The sequence below is a fragment of the Gymnoscopelus braueri genome (assembly GCF_963280865.1).
Source record: "Gymnoscopelus braueri genome assembly, chromosome: 9".
NCBI classification, from domain to species: Eukaryota; Metazoa; Chordata; class Actinopteri; order Myctophiformes; family Myctophidae; genus Gymnoscopelus; species Gymnoscopelus braueri.
The window spans coordinates 50,231,150-50,252,562 of NC_137610.1; the positions used below are offsets into that span (position 1 = coordinate 50,231,150).

The 21,413-nt window shown below is 40.9% G+C and overlaps 2 protein-coding genes across 2 annotated transcripts in view; one reads left to right on the top strand and one right to left on the bottom strand.

Annotated features, from left to right (window-relative positions):
• The window catches only part of LOC308092366 (uncharacterized protein), a gene marked incomplete at both ends in the record, with an annotated part of 50,326 nt that overhangs the window by 1,397 nt on the left and 27,516 nt on the right, over positions 1-21,413 (bottom strand). The window lies entirely within an intron of this gene.
• LOC308092486 (scavenger receptor cysteine-rich type 1 protein M130-like) overlaps positions 14,691-21,413 on the top strand; it is an 8,656-nt gene continuing 1,933 nt past the window's right edge. The window contains exons 1-7 of the mRNA XM_080438407.1: positions 14,691-14,841; positions 15,882-16,181; positions 17,108-17,413; positions 17,508-17,810; positions 18,384-18,683; positions 19,192-19,341; positions 20,016-20,133. Of these exons, the coding sequence (XP_080294533.1) occupies positions 14,772-14,841; positions 15,882-16,181; positions 17,108-17,413; positions 17,508-17,810; positions 18,384-18,683; positions 19,192-19,341; positions 20,016-20,133 (1,547 nt within the window). The 5' untranslated portion in view covers positions 14,691-14,771. The remainder of the gene's footprint in view (positions 14,842-15,881; positions 16,182-17,107; positions 17,414-17,507; positions 17,811-18,383; positions 18,684-19,191; positions 19,342-20,015; positions 20,134-21,413) is intronic.

The following is a 21,413-nucleotide window of genomic DNA, read 5'->3' on the forward strand; positions in this document are numbered from 1 at the left end:
AAGGTAATCTAATTCTGAGTGTTTTTTAAAGCCTATGTTTGGTGTTTAAAGTTGTTTAAAACGTATACAAGCCATTTTTTTATAGGATTTGGCTTTGGCCAAATCCTTTATTATTAGTAATTATTATTAGTATTTATTATTAGTAATTATATCACAATTTGCGAATTGTGGGTCATATCTGGCATCCATTTTGGTTTTCCACTTTAAAAAGCCTTCAATGGGTCTGAAGTTTTGGGCACCCTTCTGAAATGGTGAGATACACCCTAAATAATGTGTTTACCAAATGTGGTACTTGTATCCACCATGTAACGATTTGAATTTTTTTTTAAGCTTAATTCCTCCTACTAATATGACATGTTATGTTGCCAGGTTCGACAGACAGAGGACATTGATGACTTATAGACATGTTGTGTTGCCAGATTCTACAGAGACAGAGAGGACATTGATGGTGACTGGTGAATATATTTACCGTAAACCCCAACTCCAATTCCAGCCAATAGGAGGAGACCTAGCAGACCCACAGCGACCACAGGAAGCCTGGAGCTGCACTTCCTCTCTGAAGATGCTGAAGTGACTGTTGACACCAAGCACACTGTAGCAGTAATCTCTCTCTCTCTCTCTCTCTCTCTCTCTCTCTCTCCTCTCTCGTCCTCTCTCTCTCTCTCTCTCTCCTCTTCTCTCTCTCTCTCTCTCTCTCTCTCTCTCTCTCTCTCTCTCTCTCTCTCTCTCTCTCTCTCTCTCTCTCTCTCTCTCTCTCTCTCTCTCTCTCTCTCTCTCTCTCTCTCTCTCTCTCTCTCTCTCTCTCTCTCTCTCTCTCTCTCTCTCTCTCTCTCTCTCTCTCTCTCTCTCTCTCTCTCTCTCTCTCTCTCTCTCTCTCTCTCTCTCTCTCTCTCTCTCTCTCTCTCTCTCTCTCTCTCTCTCTCTCTCTCTCTCTCTGTGTGTGTGCGTGTGTGCGTGCGTGCGTGCGTGCGTGCGTGTGTATGCAATAAACAAGTTAACAACAGTACCAAAGACATACAACACATATCAATCAATCTTTCTTAACTAAAGAAAAACATGACCAAACAAATAACAAAACAAAAGAGAGACCACCCAGCCCTACAAGGCAGTAAACTAACCCCAAGTTTAAAGGGGTAGTTCACCCCCCAAATAACTTTTTTTCTATTAAATTACTCACCCCATGGAGCCTTGAATTCATGGATATTTTTTTGTTTTTGTCGCATTCCTTCCTTTATTATTTGATTATAATAAATTTAGCCCCATTGATTCCGGTAGGAGACACAAATGCATTTGTGTCTCCTACCGGAATCAATGGGGACACATTTATTATAATCAAATTATTGGCTTAGGAATGTGACAAAAACAAAAAAATATCTATGAATCAAGGCTCCAGATGGTCAGTAATCAATAGAAAAAAAGTTATTTTGGGGGTGAACTACCCCTTTAACACTGGCAAATCTAACCCATTTAGACCTGGAAAGCCTGTACGTTGTCATACTTTAAATCTGGGAAAGCATCTGTGTCATTTTAGTTGTTAATTATATCGTTGCTGTCGGGCAGAAACCTCTTATCTCCATGTTTTAGCTTTTTGTGTTTTTCGTAAATGAATGCCCAACTTGAGATCATCTGCAGCATCAAACAAAAGTATCAAAAGTAGCAGATCTACAAGCTCCAAACGTGGTGCGGAGCGCCGCGTTTTCACACGCACACACACAATAGAGCATCGCAGTTCCCGCCCCTTCCGGGTTCCACCGCAAAATACTCAATGCATTTTTCCCATTGACATTTCCAAAAATATTTATATCAATTAATTTAAGCCTAGAATCAAGCCATCCAGGGTCCTGGTGAATCATGACCATAAAACGTTTGATTCTGTGATATTTTTTTTTGGAAAACGGCAAAACAAAGGGTATTTATTAAAGGGTCTACACCATGAAAATCACTTTTTTCTTGGTTTTTTGTATTTTTTGGGTCCCCAGTGTCTCTTGTACCCCAAAAAATGTTTTTTTTTTTAATTCAGTCATTCCTTCTCATTTCGTGGATTTCCAGAATGGGCGTGTCTGAACAGGGCGATCTCAGAATGGAAATGTTTATGATGTCATGAACATTAATGATGGCAAACCCAATGTTAAATGAAAAGTGCCCGAATCGCTCCGAAACTTTTTCTACCCCCCCTAAGTGGGGGTCTACGAACAAATACTTCGGGCTCGGATTTTGGCTCCGCCCCCCGGAAGTGGGGTGAAACAGGCACCTCAAACACTTGGTGGAATTGTTCAAAAAATGTTCAAAGTGTTTTTTTTCCGATTTTGTATTTTTCTTTAGATGCTTCTTTTTATGCAGAATTTTTCCATATATATATTTTTTTTTAAATATATTTTTTTAATATTTCTTTTATTAACAGACAGAATTGCTCAGTAGCCCCCCCCTGCACAAGAGGGACGTTTTGGTATTGCAGCTGAAAGTGCTGTATAAGCCAGAGACAATTGACTTGGGATGAGTATATCTGAGTGATGATTTAGGCTCAAACCTTTTGAAAAAAGGTTTGAGGGACATACACCATATGATATTAAATATCAATTTTTTGTTTTAAATTCATGGTGTAGCTCCTTTAAATATAGTATAATCATATAATTAAATATAAAATAAAATAAATCACATAAAAAAAGTTTTATGGTCATGATTCACCAGGACCCTGGATGGCTTGATTCTAGGCTTAAATGAATTGATATCAATATTTTTGGAAATGTCAATGGGAATAATGCATTGAGTTTTTCCTTCCGGCACCAGGAAAAACCAGGAAGTGGGCGGGAACTGCGACGCTCTATAGTCAACGGCTCACATCCAGTCACCACTAACACACACCACTGCTTAGTCAATCAGCCACTCATCTCTACTCAATCACACACACACACACACACACACACACACCAATGAGGGAAGAAAGACATTCACAGGGCAACACCACACAGGACAATACACATGACCCTAACATGTTATACATGACCCTAGGGGTCATAACCAGGAGCGGCCTTAAGGATCTGGAGGCATAAATCATTACAGATAATGTACGAACATCAATATTTTACTAAAGACATTCATTCATATTCAAGTAGCTGTTACATACAATGCTAGTGTTTAACCTTATTTACATAATCAATAACTTGGCCTTACACTGTAACCGAGCATCCTTGAAAGATTAACCAATAATATACAACCATAACATCTTTTGATTGGTTTATAAAGGTTAACTTCGCCTTTAGCACGAGTAAATACCTTTGATCAATTTTGATCATAATCTGATCAGATAAACACAGGTTTAAAGCTGCAATCCAGTAATATATTTGAATGAAAAATGAATCTATATCTGGGATACAATATAACATCTGCAGTGGTTGGTGTTGTTCCTACTCTTTGATTAGTCTGCTGGCTTTACCAGGGTTTTCCCACATCCAATTTAGACTCTAGTATGACAAGTAGTACTGCCTTAGGTCATACAGACCCCTTAACAGATGACGTCACACTGATAAGAACCAGTATGCGTGCAACCAGTATGCGCGCAATGAAACCCATTCTATCAGGTCTCCCTAGGACGCGCCTCAGCTGAAACCAGCTCACCCTAGCCCCTTTCGGGACCCTGTTTACCTTTTTTGTATTTGGGAAGGCGGTATACCAGTGTCCCTTGTTGGTTAGAACACGCTCTCTTCGTACCGGCGGCTACCACTGTCTGGTCTCGGGCGTAGAAGTTGTCGCTTAGAAGTTGCAGAGATTTCTCAAAGGTACCAAACAAGAGCAATACTAACACAGCGAGAAAGCGGCATCAAAAAGCGGGGATCGGCGATGCCGTTTAACATTTTTAATAATTTAGTAAACCTTAAGCTCATTTCTCACACTCTGCTCCACTGCCCATGTTCCGCCTCCCCGCGGTGACTGACAAGCTGCGCGTCCTACGTTACTGCCTCTGATTGGCGAGCTCCTACACGCTTGCATGACAATCACAACGCGGGGAGGCGGGACATGGGAAGTGGAGCTGCAGGAGCAGAGTGTGAGAAATGAGCTTAAGGTTTACTAAATTATTAAAAATGTTAAACGGCATCGCCGATCCCCGCTTTTTGATGCCGCTTTCTCGCGTGTTAGTATTGCTCTTGTTGGTACCTTTGAGAAATCTCTGCAACTTCTAAGCGACGAGCTGTACGCCCGAGACCAGACAGTGGTAGCCGCCGGTACGATGAGAGCGTGTTCTAACCAACAAGGGACCCTGGTATACCGCCTTCCCAAATACAAAAAAGGTAAACAGGGTCCCGAAAGGGGCTAAGCTCACCCCAAAACAACAGGTTGGGAATTGATTGCGTGAAACAATCACCTGTGCGTCCAGTCTCAATGTTAGTAAACAAATAATTGGTCTATAGGAATATCTGTGTACAAATAGCGGAAATAAGCTTGTTGATCTGCCATTTCTGCTTTTTTTATATTTGAAAATGTGTGATTTTTTTCCTAACGATTATGCAAAAATAATTGTGATTATCTCAAATAATTGCGATTAGTCGATGATGTAATAATTATGACAGGCCTAACCTCCATCCTCTGCAGCTCTCCATTCCTCCTCCTCTCTTCTTCTCTAAATGGAATGGCGGGTCTTGACCAACGCATCTAGGTGTGTTTTATCTGGGTGCTGGTGTTCAGGTTACAATAACACCTTTGAACATAAAGAAACATGATACATGTTAATTAAACCTGTGTATTTTAGAAGCACAAACAACGCCCTGGAACACACTTCCTACTCTCTCTACACTTAAGTCTGTGTTTTAAATGCTGCGTTCCTTGTTCTGGCCCAGGTGCACCTAATCAAGCAGGTGCAGGTCTTTTGGTAATCAAGAGCTGAAGCAGCGTTGCCATGTCTGCATATTATAAGCGACTTTGGGCTTATTTTTCTGTAAAGTCGCTATTGGTTCTGCCAAAACCTTCAAATGGATATGAAACTAGATGAATAGGTGACCCCAAGTCACAGCAATTAATTATTGGGTCAATTTAGGTGAGTAAACACGCAGTGCTACAACTTTAATGCCACCATGATGACTCCCCGACACAGGAGGGCATGGGAGTGATCTATGGCTGTGTACATGGAATACATGACATGTACTGTATGTCATATCATATCCCTAGATATGGGTGTGACTTGTTGGCTGTGACTATAAACTTGAAGCTCCTCAAGACTTTCACAAAGAGATGATTCTCCTGCAGGTAGACCAAATGTAATTTAAAAGTATACATTCCATGTGATGACACCTGGTTTGCATCTCATGTATATTATGCTTCTGTCTTCTACAGGATGACTTCCACCTACTTTACAGTGGGGGGGGGGGGGGGGGGGGGGGTATCATCACGTGGCACCCATAACTCAAGGTAGCAATTGACCATAAGTCACTGAAAAAGGGGGTGAAGAAAAACTTCCAACATGCTTCCGACATGATGGTGGTAGGATCTTCTATTATACGATTTTAATAATTCACAATTCCGTTCATTTTCTGTTCAGTTGCTCATCACTGCGGTTACATGTCGGCTTTCCGACATGTCGCCTTTCCGACGGTTACTAACCCTATACCTAACCCTAACCCTAACCCTAACCGCACGCGGAAGCCACTAGTCGGAGTAGTGAGATGTCGGAATGGAAGGAGCACCCCCATCACTGCATGTTCAGCCAACGTCTTGGGCATTTTAACGTGCAGATGAAGATCCCAGTCCCAGAATTCCACCTGGCTGCTGACCAACTGCAGTTCAGTGTCTATGATCTTGCAGAAAAAAATTAGTGGACTTCTTCTGTTGGTTGGCTACTAAACAGGAGGGCATTAACTTGGTGGCTGCAATTGCCACAATGAATAATGGCAGCCAACAACAGATATATCCGTTTCTGTCACCAAGGAAGGTAAAGAAAATGTTAGCAACAAAGAACAAATGAGCGTCGCGCCTGTCACAGACATGCGCAGAGCAAGTTCTGTCAGGGAACTCAGTGCAGTGAGCATGGTCTACTATTGGACCACATCAGCTCCACCTACACATCCACTCATCCATTCACACTCATCTCATTCTCAGACCGCTCTATTTAAGCTGGAAGGGTTGCACTTCTCATTCTGCTTGCTTTGCTGCACACACACCATTGCTGCTGCTGCGCTGCTATTCATTGCTGTTGCTAAAATTGCTGCTCAAATGGCTTCTCAAATACGGACTCCACTGAGCAGGCTAATATGCATGAAATGCTCTGCTTTGATACAATCTTGGTGAGACAGAAAGTTTGATCTGGCTAGAAGAACTCGCACAGGTAGACCATCTGTAGCCGAGACCAAGGAGCAGCTTTTGTTCTTGTCTTTGGCATTACCGTGGTGCAGTAATTTACACTGAAATCGCAATTGTTTGTTAAGAAAACAAAGTGATCACGTCACCCGGGTGCTGCTTATTCCGAGATGAAACCTTGGCCAGCTGATGCGCTGCTTGACTGCTTCCCTGCTGTTCTTCATGTCGAGACTCGATGTCGAGAATCCAGGTCAATATTCTATTTTATAATCATTCAGTGGTCAGGCTTTAATGCAGAGTATACATGTGCATTCTATTCATTTATCAAGGCTGTCGAGTCATTTGTGGGCATAAACAAGGCAAGGATTGGAAGTCAGTTCAAGTCCTCTCAAGTATAGAAGAACAGTGTGTTTGGTGTGCGTCTGAAGACTAGCGCTGTCAAAATCAGTGTTGCCATGTCGGCTTATTATAAGTGACTTGTGTTTGTTTCTGTTAAATCACTTAAGAAAATTATGTTGACTAAACCAGTCCATGTGAAGGACCCCCAGATTAATCTGTAATTTTGTTGTTAAAACGTTCATAATATTCAAAACAGTTGCAAATCGTTATCATGGTAAAAGAACATTATGAGGACTTTAGGATGATGATTGAGGGGGAAATTAATAATCAGGGGAATATAGGACCTAACCTAAACCTAACCATAACCTTAGTGGGGGAACATAGGTCCGGGGAACATAGGTATGACCCCGTTTGTTAATGGTTAAAATATTATGCCCATGCATGGGTGCAAGGAACCTGATAGGCCTACTATGCCACATGGTCCCAGAGGGACCTTGTCATGTGCTCAGTGCTACAGTCAATGTAGTTCATACTCAACTGTCACAGGTTCTGGAGTAAAGTGGGTGAGGTTATGGCAATGTATACAGGTTAAAGACAAGTTTTCTTGTGGCTAGTAGTCGCTTCTTTAGGATGTTTCTAGTCTGGCTGATTTCTCTCTCAAAACTTGGCAACACTGTGCAGTCAGTGTTGCAGACTGTGAGCAGAGAGGACCATTACTTAGCGTCACTTTTATGCAGTGCATTGCTCAACTGTTATGTTTCATATAATGTACTGATTAATTAGAAACGGTTAATGCTCAGTCTGGCCGTAATCTTGAGTAAGATAGGGAAGTACAGTTGTGGATGAAGAGCTAGTTGTGCTCTTGTGTTTTCAAACTTGGTATATTGGGTTGCCATGTCTGCTTATTATAAAACACAGTTATAAGTAATATAGTCATTTATTTTTATCTTGCTTTAGTGTTGCAGTTGCAGTAGTATGCAGATTTTTCTTGAGTAAAGCAGCATAATGCCAAGTATCTAGTGTAGGAATTAATTATGTTTCAAGTAAGTCTACAGTGGTTAAAAAATATATAGGCTATATAGTGATTTATTCAGCAGTATCTCAATCTAGGAGAATGCATTTAAAACAATGCTGTAAAGAGAATTATGGTGCACAGGAAACGTTTATATTAAAAGTAGACTATAGTGTGCAGACTGTTCATTATATTGTGGTAATCGATTTAATGTTGCAGCTAGTATGTGCTGATTGGGGGCTATAGCTATTTCCATCTGATGTAGCTACGTTTTCTGGTAATCTTAATTTGCAATGTAGGCTAAATGGCTAATCTTAATTTGCAATGTAGGCTAAATGGCATTGGAGTTGTCAAATAATTTACTCAGTTTCAGTTGCCTCTAAGATGTAGTGGAGGTTGGTAAATATAATAATAATAATAAGTAAATCAATTAAGTAATGGGCTATTATACTGTGTTGGCTGCAGTGCTTGGTCAGATGTAAGCTTTTGATTGCGTTCTAATGTTGCCCCTATGCTCTTGTAAGGCAAAGCTAATTAAGCTATACTTGCTGTAGGGGTGGGATGAGTCAAGGTGGCATTCATGCGCCATCTTTGTGTCAAGAAAGGAAGGTCAGGATAATTAAAGGTAATGGGTCCGATATCAACATGGATATGCAGACTATATACATAAAGGCATGGAATGGGTGCATATAAAAGTGTATAATAGAGCTTATGTCATCACAGAAATGTGATGTGTAATGGTTGCTTCAAATGGTTGCTTCACAAAAACATGAGTCGGTTGAATTTAAAGAGATCAGGAAATGGCTTTATTGCTAATGTTTAATGAAGGCGTGGTGTTGTCAAACATGTTGCTAACACTTCAGCTAAGCAATCATGCTTTGGCTTTTGTTGAATACTTATTAGAGGGGGGCTAGGGTATGACCTTTACAGGGGCTAGTTTTGAATTGCAGCCTCCTGAAGGTACTCTTTTAGGGCATTTTGAAGGAGAGTAGGGTGTTACAATCCTTCACACCTTTTGGTGGCATAGCAGGAGAACTAATTTAACCCCTCGTTGTGCCAAATGTCGGTTGGCTGTAATCAGTGGAGCTACCTCTGGTGTTGTGACTGTGGGATTCATTTACGAAGTACTTTTGCAGGTACATGGGTATCTTAACCCATTGCAATCTTCTTAGGCCCATGGCAAGTTGCTGTACTCTGTCCTCAACCCTGAGTCATCCGACCCTAGCAAAGTGAGCAGGGGTTAGATGAGTTGTAGGTGTAAGGCCAAGAAGTAGCCTTACCAGTTGTTTTGGGGATGTCTGGAGCTTTGTTTAAGGCCTTAGTGGTGTGATACCATGAGGTCCATGCAAGGTTGAAGTAACTTGGATGAGGGCCGCTGTTAGAGTCCTCCAAGTATTCTTACTGATTAGAGAGGGTATTGTATACAGCTAAATACTGCTGTTCTAAAGTGCAAGCTAGTGATTCAGCTAATAAGCTACTTACACTTGCTAACATTACAGCTACAAATCATGTTGGATTATGCTGCTGCTAGTTCTAAAGTGTTAGCTACTGATTCTACTACAAGCTATACTTGCTAACATTACAGATACAAATCATGCTTTGACTAAATGCTGCTGCCAGTTCTAAAAGTGCTAGCCTACGATTCTACTGCTAAGTTACTTACATGTTCTGCTAACATTGCTTCAAGTTATGCTTGCTAAATACTGCTGCTAGTTCTAGTACTACTCATTGTACTGACGGACAAAACTACTAAGCTAACTGCAGCTAACACTGCTGCTACTATTTTATTGTGCTACTAATTCTACTGCAGTCAAGGTACTAATACTATGCTGATTATACTAATGTTCATCATGCTATAGCTAAAATGATGCTACTACATAGCAACATAGAACGTACTTGTCTGTTGACATGACCTTTATCCAGCCACTGTGAATTCTGCACTCTTACTTGTTCATTTAATCCCACGCATTGTCTTTCCACTTGACTTAGTTTTGATGCTCACCTTTTCACCATTAAATTAAAACACTAAAAATCAGAGTCTTGGTCAAGGTATGTCTGTGATAATAACAGAAACTAACACTGATCTTTGTCTGTCTCCTCCATGTCTCGTTATCTGCATGCCGTCCATCTGCAATGCCAATGAGAGCTGTTCATGACGGATTCGGGGGAAGCCATGTCTGGTCCTTGGTTCTGCAAACTTCGACTTCTGTGTCAAGGCTGTGGGCTGCCAGCTGCAACGCTCAAAGCTTTGGGCCGGTGGTCCTCTGCAGCTATGAAAGTTATGTTAGGCTAAACACAAAGGACATTCTTCAGGCTCAAAAACTGATGAGTGAATAATGTTGTAGCTCGCTGCTATTACTGCTAATTACCTTACTACTGCTGTTATGGGTATAATAAATACTCTTAAAGTTGTTGCTGCTATGCTTGCTTAGAGAGAGAAAAAAGAAAAAAAAAAGGAAAAGGAATGAAAAAAGGAATGAAAAATGAAAAAGGAAAAAGGAAAAATGAAAAAGAAAATGAAAATGAAAAGAGGAAATTGCTGCTCCAGGTGGTGCATGGGTACTGATTACTGATTTCTTTATTTAAGAGATAGAATGTCCTTTTCGATTCCTACTCGTGGTGCGGCACCCGTAAGGTGGACATCGCTTTATGACACCGTTTAGGACACCTGAAGTTCAGGATCAGCAGGCGCTCTGCTGAACACATAGATTTTATCACATAATGCTAGTATGGCCAGTGTCTGATCCAAGAGAAGAACACAGCTGTGTTTCTGTCTCCAAGAATGGGGGGATATCGGCATGGTCTTCCTGTATCAGGAGACGGTAGGCGCTCTACTGTACACATAGATTTATCACATAATGCTAGTATGGCCAGTGTCTGATCCAAGAGAAGAACACAGCTGTGTTTCTGTCTCCAAGAATGGAGGGATATCGGCATGGTCTTCCTGTATCAGGAGACGGTAGGCGCTCTACTGTACACATAGCTTAAGGTTGGTGCTGAATGATCTGCTTTTTTGGGGGATTCTGACATTGCACAGTTTGTGCTGTTTTGGGGATTCTGAGTCCCTATGGTTGGGAAATGCGCTTTATCAGAGTACCTAAAAGCAGATCCAATTCATCGCCAAACCATAATAAATATATTGCTCATAATAAATATATTGCTCATTTTATATTCAATAAATATATCTTATTCTTCATTATTTGTCTTTTCTATTTATGAGTTGTCCTGACAGAAATGAGCGTCGCGCCTGTCACAGACATGCGCAGAGCAAGTTCTGTCAGGGAACTCAGTGCAGTGAGCATGGTCTACTATTGGACCACATCAGCTCCACCTACACATCCACTCATCCATTCACACTCATCTCATTCTCAGACCGCTCTATTTAAGCTGGAAGGTTGCACTTCTCATTCTGCTTGCTTTGCTGCACACACACCATTGCTGCTGCTGCGCTGCTATTCATTGCTGTTGCTAAAATTGCTGCTCACCCTCCACCACCCCATGCTACCACCTGTTGTTTTTGGATCTGCTGTTTATGTACTGGGGATTCTGAGTCCCTATGGTTGGGAAATGCGCTTTATCAGAGTACCTAAAAGCAGATCCAATTCATCGCCAAACCATAATAAATATATTGCTCATAATAAATATATTGCTCATTTTATATTCAATAAATATATCTTATTCTTCATTATTTGTCTTTTCTATTATGAGTTGTCCTGACAGAATTGTGGTTTGGTCAAATCATGGCTCAGTTAAACTAGAAAGTGACCCTTTTGGAGTCTCTTTCACGTTGTTGTTGTTGTACTTTGTTGTACATAGACATAGCTCACATGGTGAATATATAGGTTAATAATAAATACAACACTAAAAATAGCAAGTTTAGATGGGAGACTAATGGAAATGATGCTGCATGCTACAGCATTCAAATTGTGTATGAATGAATATCTTGTGTTTGTCCATTACTATTCGATCAGCAAGATTATATGGCAAATAGCATTATCCATGGTATGAGTCAGACACTTAGTATCAAGTTGTGTGATTCATAAAGCCTGTTATGTTTCCCTTGTGTTGTAGCTTGTAGTTGTCATGTGTTGTAGCTTCCACTGTCCCTCACATTTAGACCCACTTGGCCTGTGCCTATCTAACTTCTGTGCCTGAAGGGGTACTGTAGTTCAACCTGTCGGGACAGTGGTAGGCAGCAAACCATCCCATGCACACCGTCATGTGAGGGTCCCCCAGTGGACAACATGCCTCAAATCCCTAACCTTTTCATGGTTCTCAAACCTTTTCAGGCCATGACCCCCCCCCCAAAAGAATCATATTGAAACTGGGGAACCCGTATCCTGACAATCACTTGGAATGTAGGAGTTGGGGCATTCAATTTAGTTTGATTCGGTTCCACATATAAATATTGTGCAAATAGCAGATCTACAAGCCCACAAAGCCTTGTGTGCGAGGCGTTGTGAGCTTGTAGATCGTCTATTTCACAAATGTAGCCTCTTTCTTTTTGATGCAGCAATGGTCTTTTTTTTTTTTGGTATTAAAAATAATCATAAATTGTCACTTCACGGTCATCTGGGGACCCCCCCCCCAAAAAAACAAATCATGTGGGGACCCCCTGGGGGTCCCGACCCACAGTTGAGAACCACTGCCCTATGTCAGCCCCTAATCCAAATGCCACAGTGAGCAGCACACATCATGCTTGACAAATATGCAAGGATTTGATCTTTTTTCAACGGGATATTATGAGTTTTCATTGTGATACCGATACATAATAACTTAAAGTTTACTATAGATAGATAGATAGATAGATAGATAGATAGATAGATAGATAGATAGATACTGTAGATAGATAGCACTGGATTGTGTTCTGGTAATGTTTGTCACTTCTACTAACAATCACTGCTGTGAAACAGTGTGATATGATTGATGATTTTTTAATAATGTTTCCAACAGAGGGAATTCATCAGTAATAACTGTTATTTGACATTGAGAAATCATGCATATGTTCTGTTTTTGGTTGTTTGTTGTTCCGTTTCCTTTGGGGGGGATTTCCAAAACCCTGCAATGACTCAGAGTGATACATGACGGTCCTGTAGGGAGTTGAGATAAGAAGATCCAACACGTTTATACATAATCCACTCACAATGTTCTGCCAGGTTTGACTTTTTTAAATAATTGCAACACACCATGAGCTATTCAGCATAAGCACAGACAGACACACACACACACACACACACACACACACACACACACACACACACACACACACACACACACACACACACACACACACACACACACACACACACACACACACACACACACACACACACACACACACACACATGCGTCTGTCTGTCTGTCTGTCTGTCTGTCTGTCTGTCTGTCTGTCAGTCTGTCTGTCTGTCTGTCTGTCTGTCTGTCTCTCTCTCTCTCTCTCTCTCTCTCTCTCTCTCTCTCTCTCTCTCTCTCTCGCTCTCTCTCTCTCTCAAAACTTAACTCTGTGTAGGCTGCAGGACCTCTGTTTGCAAGGCCCATCAACTGTAATGCAAAATAATATTTTCAGTTGCTTTGGACCTGAGTAGAGAGGATTAAAAAATAAAAATAAATATTGTTTAGTAGTGAAGACGGTTAATAGTCAAATAATGTTCAAAGAACTATCATATCATGTGCATTTGTTTTTCCTTTGTTGGGGGGTTCCCAGGGTTCCCATAATCTCTAGAGCAGGGGTCTTCAACAGGGGGTCCGGGACCAAGGGGGTCCTCAAAGTTACAGAGTTACAAATCTGAGGGGAACATTAGCCGAAAATAGCAGATCTACAAGCTCACAACGCCTTGCGCTGCGAGGCGTTGTGAGGCAAAGCGGTTTGGTGGTAGGGCACGTCATGGGCAACATATGGCCCGAGGGCCGGACCCAGCCCTTTGACCATCTCAGTCAGGCCCTCGAAGTCCTCAAAGAAAGGCAAATTGACCCCCAAAAAATCTGCATCTTAAAAGGCCGAATGTTATGTTCCTGGTTTTTAAGGAAATTAATTTAACTTGTCTCCAATTAATTATTAGTAATTAGCCTAATATGTACCATTTGATTACATACCTGCATTCCATATTCCATCTGTATGTACTCAAATGTTAAATGTTTATAATGTAACAGTGAAACAACTCTTAAACGCAAATAATGCAACATGTTTGATAATGTGAGTAATAAAGTACAGCTGTAAAACAGTTTAAATCCAATAGTCTAATGTGTGCCCCCCCTGGAAATAAATGCTGCCCACTCCTGCTGTAGAGGGTGGAAAAGAGCAAAACCAAGTACACGTTTTCTAAGTATTGAGGATTTAAGTGGTTAACTGTCTGAAAATACACATTAACATCCAGCTAACACAACACTACACAATGATAATGCTGTCAAACAAGTCTATGAAGCTATCTATGAATTCTATGAAAATGTTTAATCTGCAACACATTTATATACATTGTGTAGTGGGGGTCCCTGCTTCATCTCTCTCTCAGCTAAGGGGTCCTTGGCCTGAAAACCATTGAAGACACCTGCTCTGGAAAGTTCTGATAAGAACATCCACATACCAAGTTGCACATAAACCACACACACTGTTGTGCCAGGTTGTATTTGTTTTTATTTTTAGACACAGTTGCATCACACCATGAGTCATTCAACACACACACACACACACACACACACACACACACACACACACACACACACACACACACACACACACACACACACACACACACACACACACACACACACACACACACTCTCTCTCTCTCTCTCTCTCTCTCTCTCTCTCTCTCTCTCTCTCTCTCTCTCTCTCTCTCTCTCTCTCTCTCTCTCTCTCTCTCTCTCTCTCTCTCTCTCTCTCTCTCATCTCTCTCTCTCTTCTGTTTAATTGTGTTATGCAATATGGATAATTCCACATTCCATTCTGTCAGCCAATCCAAATTGCTGTCTGTTCGTCATGCATCAAAATCTTTGCTTTATAAGAAGCTGTGTGTTCGTTCCCTAAATCATCCTTTCCCTGACAGCTGTGGAGAGATCGACTTGAGGAACTCATTGAGCGATTGTTTTCCTTGTAAAAAAAAGTTTCTGCTGTGTTGTTCAGGCTGATTCAGAAACCATGCATGTGATAATACAAAGCTGTCTCCTGTTGGTGTGCATGCATACTCTCAACCTGGTGAATGCTCAAGGTAAGACAATATTTATATTTTGACCACATAAACGCTCTATACTTAGTCAAACAGACGTGAGTTGCAACTGTACTTGAGAGCTTGTAGATCTTCTATTTTTGGCAAATGTTCCCCCCAGATCAGGGATGCTGGGGTTCAAGTGGTTGAGAATGAAAATGAGAAAAACTTGTTTTTTCAAATTAAAATATATTTATATGTATTTTTGTTTACATAATTATGAGTCATAGTCGAAATATGAAAATGTTAAAGTTCAGTTGCCATCAGTAGATAATGACATTATCTGTTAATTGTATATCAACTTGTAAATGTGTCATGTCCAACTTCTTGAACATATACGTCTATGGACCTACTTTATGCCAACCAAAAACCACCAGCTATGCTGCACTTGTCCATCTTTGCACTGCGACAGGAACTTTCCCCTGGCCCAAATAACAAATAACTACAATACCCATAATGCTTCATTCTAGCTGCAGGATATTCTGTCCACTTTGGCCAGTGCAGCGGTGGCAGCTCCATGTGCCTCCGTTGTATTACTCATACATGTATGACTCTAACTACAATACCCATACTGCTTCACTCTAGCTTGCAGTTTCACCAGTGCAGTGGTGGCACTTGTACATGTATGACTGCACAATCTGTGGTTTATAGCAGTGGTTATCAAAGTGAGCTTATAAATAGGCTATTTTAGCTTTCTTTTATCTTTTTCTTTTTGCTGAAAATGTACACATTTTGACAAATCTGGAAAATGTGTGAAGAATAGGGACGCCAGGGTTAATATACATTTATTTGTATAAAATGTTTACATTTTGATATTAGCAAACATGCATATCAAACATATCAGGCAGTCTACATTTCCCCTAAAGATATGCATGTATTTAATTAAGACTGTACAGAAGCGGGGATAAAACATGTGATGGAGGATATCAAAAGCAGAGGCATGGATCAAACCCATCCCTTACTATACATTTTAGTCTAGAGGGTTTTCTTCAAATTAAAGTAATGTCACTTTATCTCCTGCTTCCTCCCTTCTCTCTGTACAGAGCCTGGTGAGGTCAGGTTGGTGGGCGGAACCAGTAGCTGTAATGGTAGACTGGAGATGAAACACCAGGGAGAGTGGAGACCAGCGGATGAGCCGCACTGGAACCTGAAGTCATCATCTGTAGTGTGTAGACAGCTGGACTGTGGCTCTGCTGTTTCAACAGAAAGGAGTTATCATTCTACAGCTGTAGACCCTGTGTGGTGGATTACATCTTCCTGTGTTGGGACTGAGTCTTCGCTGAAGGAGTGTGGACAAAAGGAGTCTAGTAATTCCTTCTACAGACTGGGTGTGAACTGTTCAGGTAATATGAACAATGCTATAATAGTTTAAGTTCCGACAACTTCCTGTTTTAGCATCTCTCCTGTGTTTCTACTTACTCTTTTTAACCACTTTCTAACATTATGATATGCATAGATCTTTGTCTAAGTGATAGTATCCTCCTGCTTCATTCACCTAACTTTAAATAGCATTTGTTATCAGAGCTGCTGTAAAGTATTTTGGCAGTCTCAAGTCAAATCTCAAGTCTTTAGTGCCTTTCAGCACAAGTGTCTAGTCGCAACTGTCAAGACATGACCCCAATAATAAGTATTTCATATAGTAATGTATTATTTGATGAGGTAGGGTAAGTGATTTGATTTGTTAAAATAAGTGTTAAATAGCTTTATATTCTGATACTCATTGCTATAGAGTGTATGTTCAGTAAAAGGAGTCTCCCATGTCTCTCCAGCTCTTTATTAAACAGAAAATGCATTTTCGGTGCTCTCTCCTGATTGGCTTAAATGTTGTCACCTACCTGAAAATGTATTTATATTCTGTTTACTAAAGAGCTGGAGAGACCCCTGTGACAGAAGAAACACTCTGTACCAATGAGTACTATCAGAATAGTACTTCAACCTTTTAACCAAAAAATATATAAAATATAAATAAATATATATCACTTACCCTCGCTTTACATGGAATTGACATCCCCCCCAATATCATTGGTTGTCCCAAGTGAGTCTTAATCATTTGTAGGATGGAATCAAAAACGCCTATCTTATCTTTTATTATCTTATCTTAATGTTGTAGTATCTGTCTTTAATATTTAGCAGAACGATAAAACAGCTTGTCTCTGATCTGATGTGTTTACAACACCATGAATATTTGTTTAAACATCTCTCTCTCTCTCTCTCTCTCTCTCTCTCTCTCTCTCTCTCTCTCTCTCTCTCTCTCTCTCTCTCTCTCCAGAGTCTGTGAGGTTGGTGAATGGGACTAGTTTGTGTTCAGGCAGAGTGGAGGTGAAGTCTGAACAGTCGTGGGTCTCAGTGTGTGAAGGAGACTTTGACCAACAGGACGCAGAGGTCGTCTGTAGGGAGCTTGGCTGTGGGGCTCCTTCAGTCCTGCAGGGGGCGCTCTATGGAGAAGTGAAGGCTCCAATGCAGAACAAAGAGTTCCAGTGTGAAGGCAACGAGTCTGCTCTCCTGGATTGTGGAACCTCAAGCTCAACTAGAAACAGCTGCTCACTTGACAAGGTTATGGGACTTACCTGCTCAGGTAAAACACAAACTGCACTTATTTTGGATTATTATTTTAGATTCCCTGTAATATTACTTTAGTCTTTACTCATTACTCTCTTGTCTCTGTACAGAGCCTAATGATGTCAGGTTGGTGGGAGGAGCCACTCACTGTTCTGGTAGACTGGAGATGGAACATGAGGAAGAGTGGAGACCAGTGGGTGGTTGGTCTGTCTGGAACTTGAATTCATCAGCTGTAGTGTGTAAACGGCTGGGCTGTGGCTCCGCCGTTGCAACAGAAAGGATGTTTAATAAGGCTACGCGTCAATCTACATGGTGGACTAACTCGTTCTGTCTTGGGTCGGAGTCTTCACTGAGAGAGTGTGGAACAATGGAGTCTGATGCTTCCTTCTACACATTTGACCTGACATGTACAGGTAATGAACCTTTATTAACAATACTATACATATGTATGTATGTATGTATGTACTGTATGTATGTATGTATGTATTATCATTTTAGAGTCATATATTATTATTATTATTGTCTCTGCCAGGCCGAATGCGTGGCAGACACTATGTTTTGCACCCTGTTTGTCTGTCTTTCCGCCCGTCCGTCCGTCCGTCCGTCTGTGTGTCCGTCTGTCTGCGAGCAGCTAATATCCGGCACCGTTGGCCCGATCACAGCGAAAATGTGCACGCACACTCACTTGGTGCCAGGGCAGAACCTCTGCCCCAATTTTTCCAGATCGGCCTGTTATAAGCGCCACCAGGAGGACGATTTTTGCTAAACATTTTTTTCATATCACAAATTTGGTCCAAACATCACACAAATCGGTACACATTATTTCTATAGTCTAGTGATGAAGACGGATCTATCAGATTTTTTGTCATATTGGTGTATTCTGAACATTGCTGGCCCACAATAACCTACCTGACCTGGCTCCGAGGAGCACGTTTTCTAGTTATCATATTTTTTTCTGAACTCCTTTATCTGTTGTCTCCATGCAGGTGCTAATGATGTCAGGTTGATGGGAGGAACCAGTCACTGTACTGGTAGACTGGAGATGAAACACGAGGAAGAGTGGAGGCCAGTGGGTGGTTGGTCTGCCTGGAACCTGAACTCATCAGCTGTAGTGTGTAAACAGCTAGGCTGTGGCTCTGCAGTTTCAACAGAGAAGATTAATAAGGCTACACGTCAATCTACATGGTATACTAACTCTGTCTGTCTTGGGTCTGAGTCTTCGCTGAGAGAGTGTGGAACAGTCGAGTCTGATAGTTCCTTCAACACATTTGGCTTGACCTGTGCAGGTAACAAACCTTTTCTTCAACAATCACAAATTATCTGTCTGTCTGTCTGTCGGTCGGCCGGTCGGTCGGGCGTCCTGATAGCCAAATGGTTAGTTAACATACCACATGAGTGCAATAAGCGAGTCCCTGGTTCGATTCCCACCCGGCCCGATTATCTGCTGTATGTCATTCCCTATATTCTCTCTTTCTGCATTTCCTGTGTCTCTCAACTATCACTGTCAAATAAAGTCTTAGAAAAGTATAAAAACACACGTATAATAACACACAGCATAATAACCGCTTACATATCTTAATAATAATCAAATCGTTTAACAACCTAGGCCCCTGCAGGGGGTCATGCATACTTAAAATGGTACACTACTGGTGTTTGTGGGCCAGTAAATGTGTTTTAGGGTTTGTATTTCTCATGTAAACAATTTGATTGATTCCTTCCTTTCCTTGCATTGTGAGTGACACACACAAAGAGAGAGAGAGAAGTGTGACTGTAAGCGGGTTTTCTCTGTTGTAGGTCCTCAGTCCACAGAGCACACTGAAGATGAGTCCAAGGTTGCAGAGGAGACGACTGATGACAAGCAGAACGAGGGGGACACTGATCCCATGTGGGACAAGTCACATGACGGCAAGGTCTACGTGCCTTACGTCATCGCAAACCACTACAGTAAGTAGGCCTACTGTCATACTGACAGCTTTTGATTAGCAAACACACAAACAAAACTAAAGAAAACAACAGAGCATAAAGGGGCAATTCAACCATTTTTGACCTTATCTTCTATAATTTGCCCTCACTGCTCATTGCTATGATCAGCTCAGCCTGTGTCTCATTGGTGGGCTATGGACAGTGCAGAAACCTGCCTGCCAGTGACAGCCTACAGCCATTCCTGGAAAGTTAGCATGCTGAAATAGAAGCCATTGTTCTTGCATCATCATCACTGATGATACTATTGGTACAGGCAGTTGTTTTAACTGTCCACCACAGCCCACCACTGAGACGCATAGAGTAGACGGAAAATGGTACCATCATATCATTTGCGGTTTAAACACAAAACATGGTTAAATTGAAACGTTTTGAATTTTTGGACATTTTGTTATTGTGATATCAAAATATAAATAAATATAATAATATAAAATATAAATATCAAACAAACAATGTCAGACTGTCAATATTTCCCAAAAGGGAAATATTGACCCCCCCCCACGCAATTCTCCCCCCAGCAAATCAATCCCCTGGGGCTGAACACCCTTCTTCATAGGTGCATTTAGCGTTTGTAAAGCTTTGTTCCACACACAGTTTTGTATTGTTTCTGAAGTGAGTCTGTTACTATGTTCTGACAGCCGTCAGGGAGCGGTCAATCATCCAGGGAGCTCTTCAGTCTTTCTCTGGCTTCTCCTGCGTCCGCTTTGTCCAGCGTTCCGTCCAGAGGGACTACCTCCACATCCAGTCCCTCAACGGGTGAGTGAGGATCACTGGTGGAAAGTAACTAAGTACATTTACTCAAGTACAGTACTTAAGTACATTTTTGTTGGTATTTTTTACTGGAGTATTTCCAATTTTCAATACTTTTACTCCACTACAATTATATGAAACCTTTAGTTATCAGTTACTTTGTAGATTTAGATTATTATTACTAAACATACATTACCCACTTCAGCCCTATTTCGGCCATTTGAAAATAGCAGATCTACAAGCTCACAATGCGTCGCGATGCGACGCATTGTGAGCTTCTAGATTGGCTATTTTCAAACGGTATCTATACATTTTGTACATTTGAAAACTTGTGAAATGGGAGTACTTTCTACTTTTGGTAATTTAATGACATTTCGATACCAATACTTTTGTACTTTAACTCAAGTATATTTTGAAATCTGGACTTTTACTTGTAACAGAGTGTTTCTATATCGCAGTATTGATACTTTGACTTACTTTTTTCACCACTGCGTATAACTTAACTTGATTGGTGAAGCTTGCTGCCAATAACATGATTTTAAAGCTAAATATCGTCACTGTCTGGTGGAAACCTTGTAGGCCTGTGTCCAAAACCGTTACTTTTCTATTATAATCTTTTTTAAACAATTAAACTAGTGAAAATAGTCGATCTAAAGGCTCGTGAGTTTGTAGATCTTCTATGTTCACTACTTTTGTATGGAGATGCAAGGTTTTTGCCTGACAGCAACAATATGCAATGCATCTGTTATTTCCGGAGAGGAACAAATTAAAGGCTTTAGTGAATAAAAATAAATAAAAAAGACAGGCTTTTGTAAGGAAACAGTCAACAGTAACTCTTAACATTTCATTAACGTTTTATTTTTCATTCAAGCAGTCATTGTGTAAAACCAATGTCAGATTGTGTATTCATTTACTCTCTATGCAAACTTCAGAAATAACCACTGAGATGTTGAATTGTTCATTGTATTTAGAAAACACAATTCACACAATCTTTTCAAAATACATATTCATTTAAGGGTCCTTGACATGAAAATGTTTGATAAGCACTGTTATAAAATAATCCTTGTAGTGTTCTGCTGCACATTGTGAGTTTGTGACACATGTCTCTCTCTCTCTCTCTCTCTGTCTCTCTCTCTCTCTCTCTCTCTCTCTCTCTCTCTCTCTCTCTCTCTCTCTCTCTCTCTCTCTCTCTCTCTCTCTCTCTCTCTCTCTCTCTCTCTCTCTCTCTCTCTCTCTCTCTCTCTCTCTCTCTCTCTCCTCTCTCTCTCTCTCTCTCTCTGGGTGGT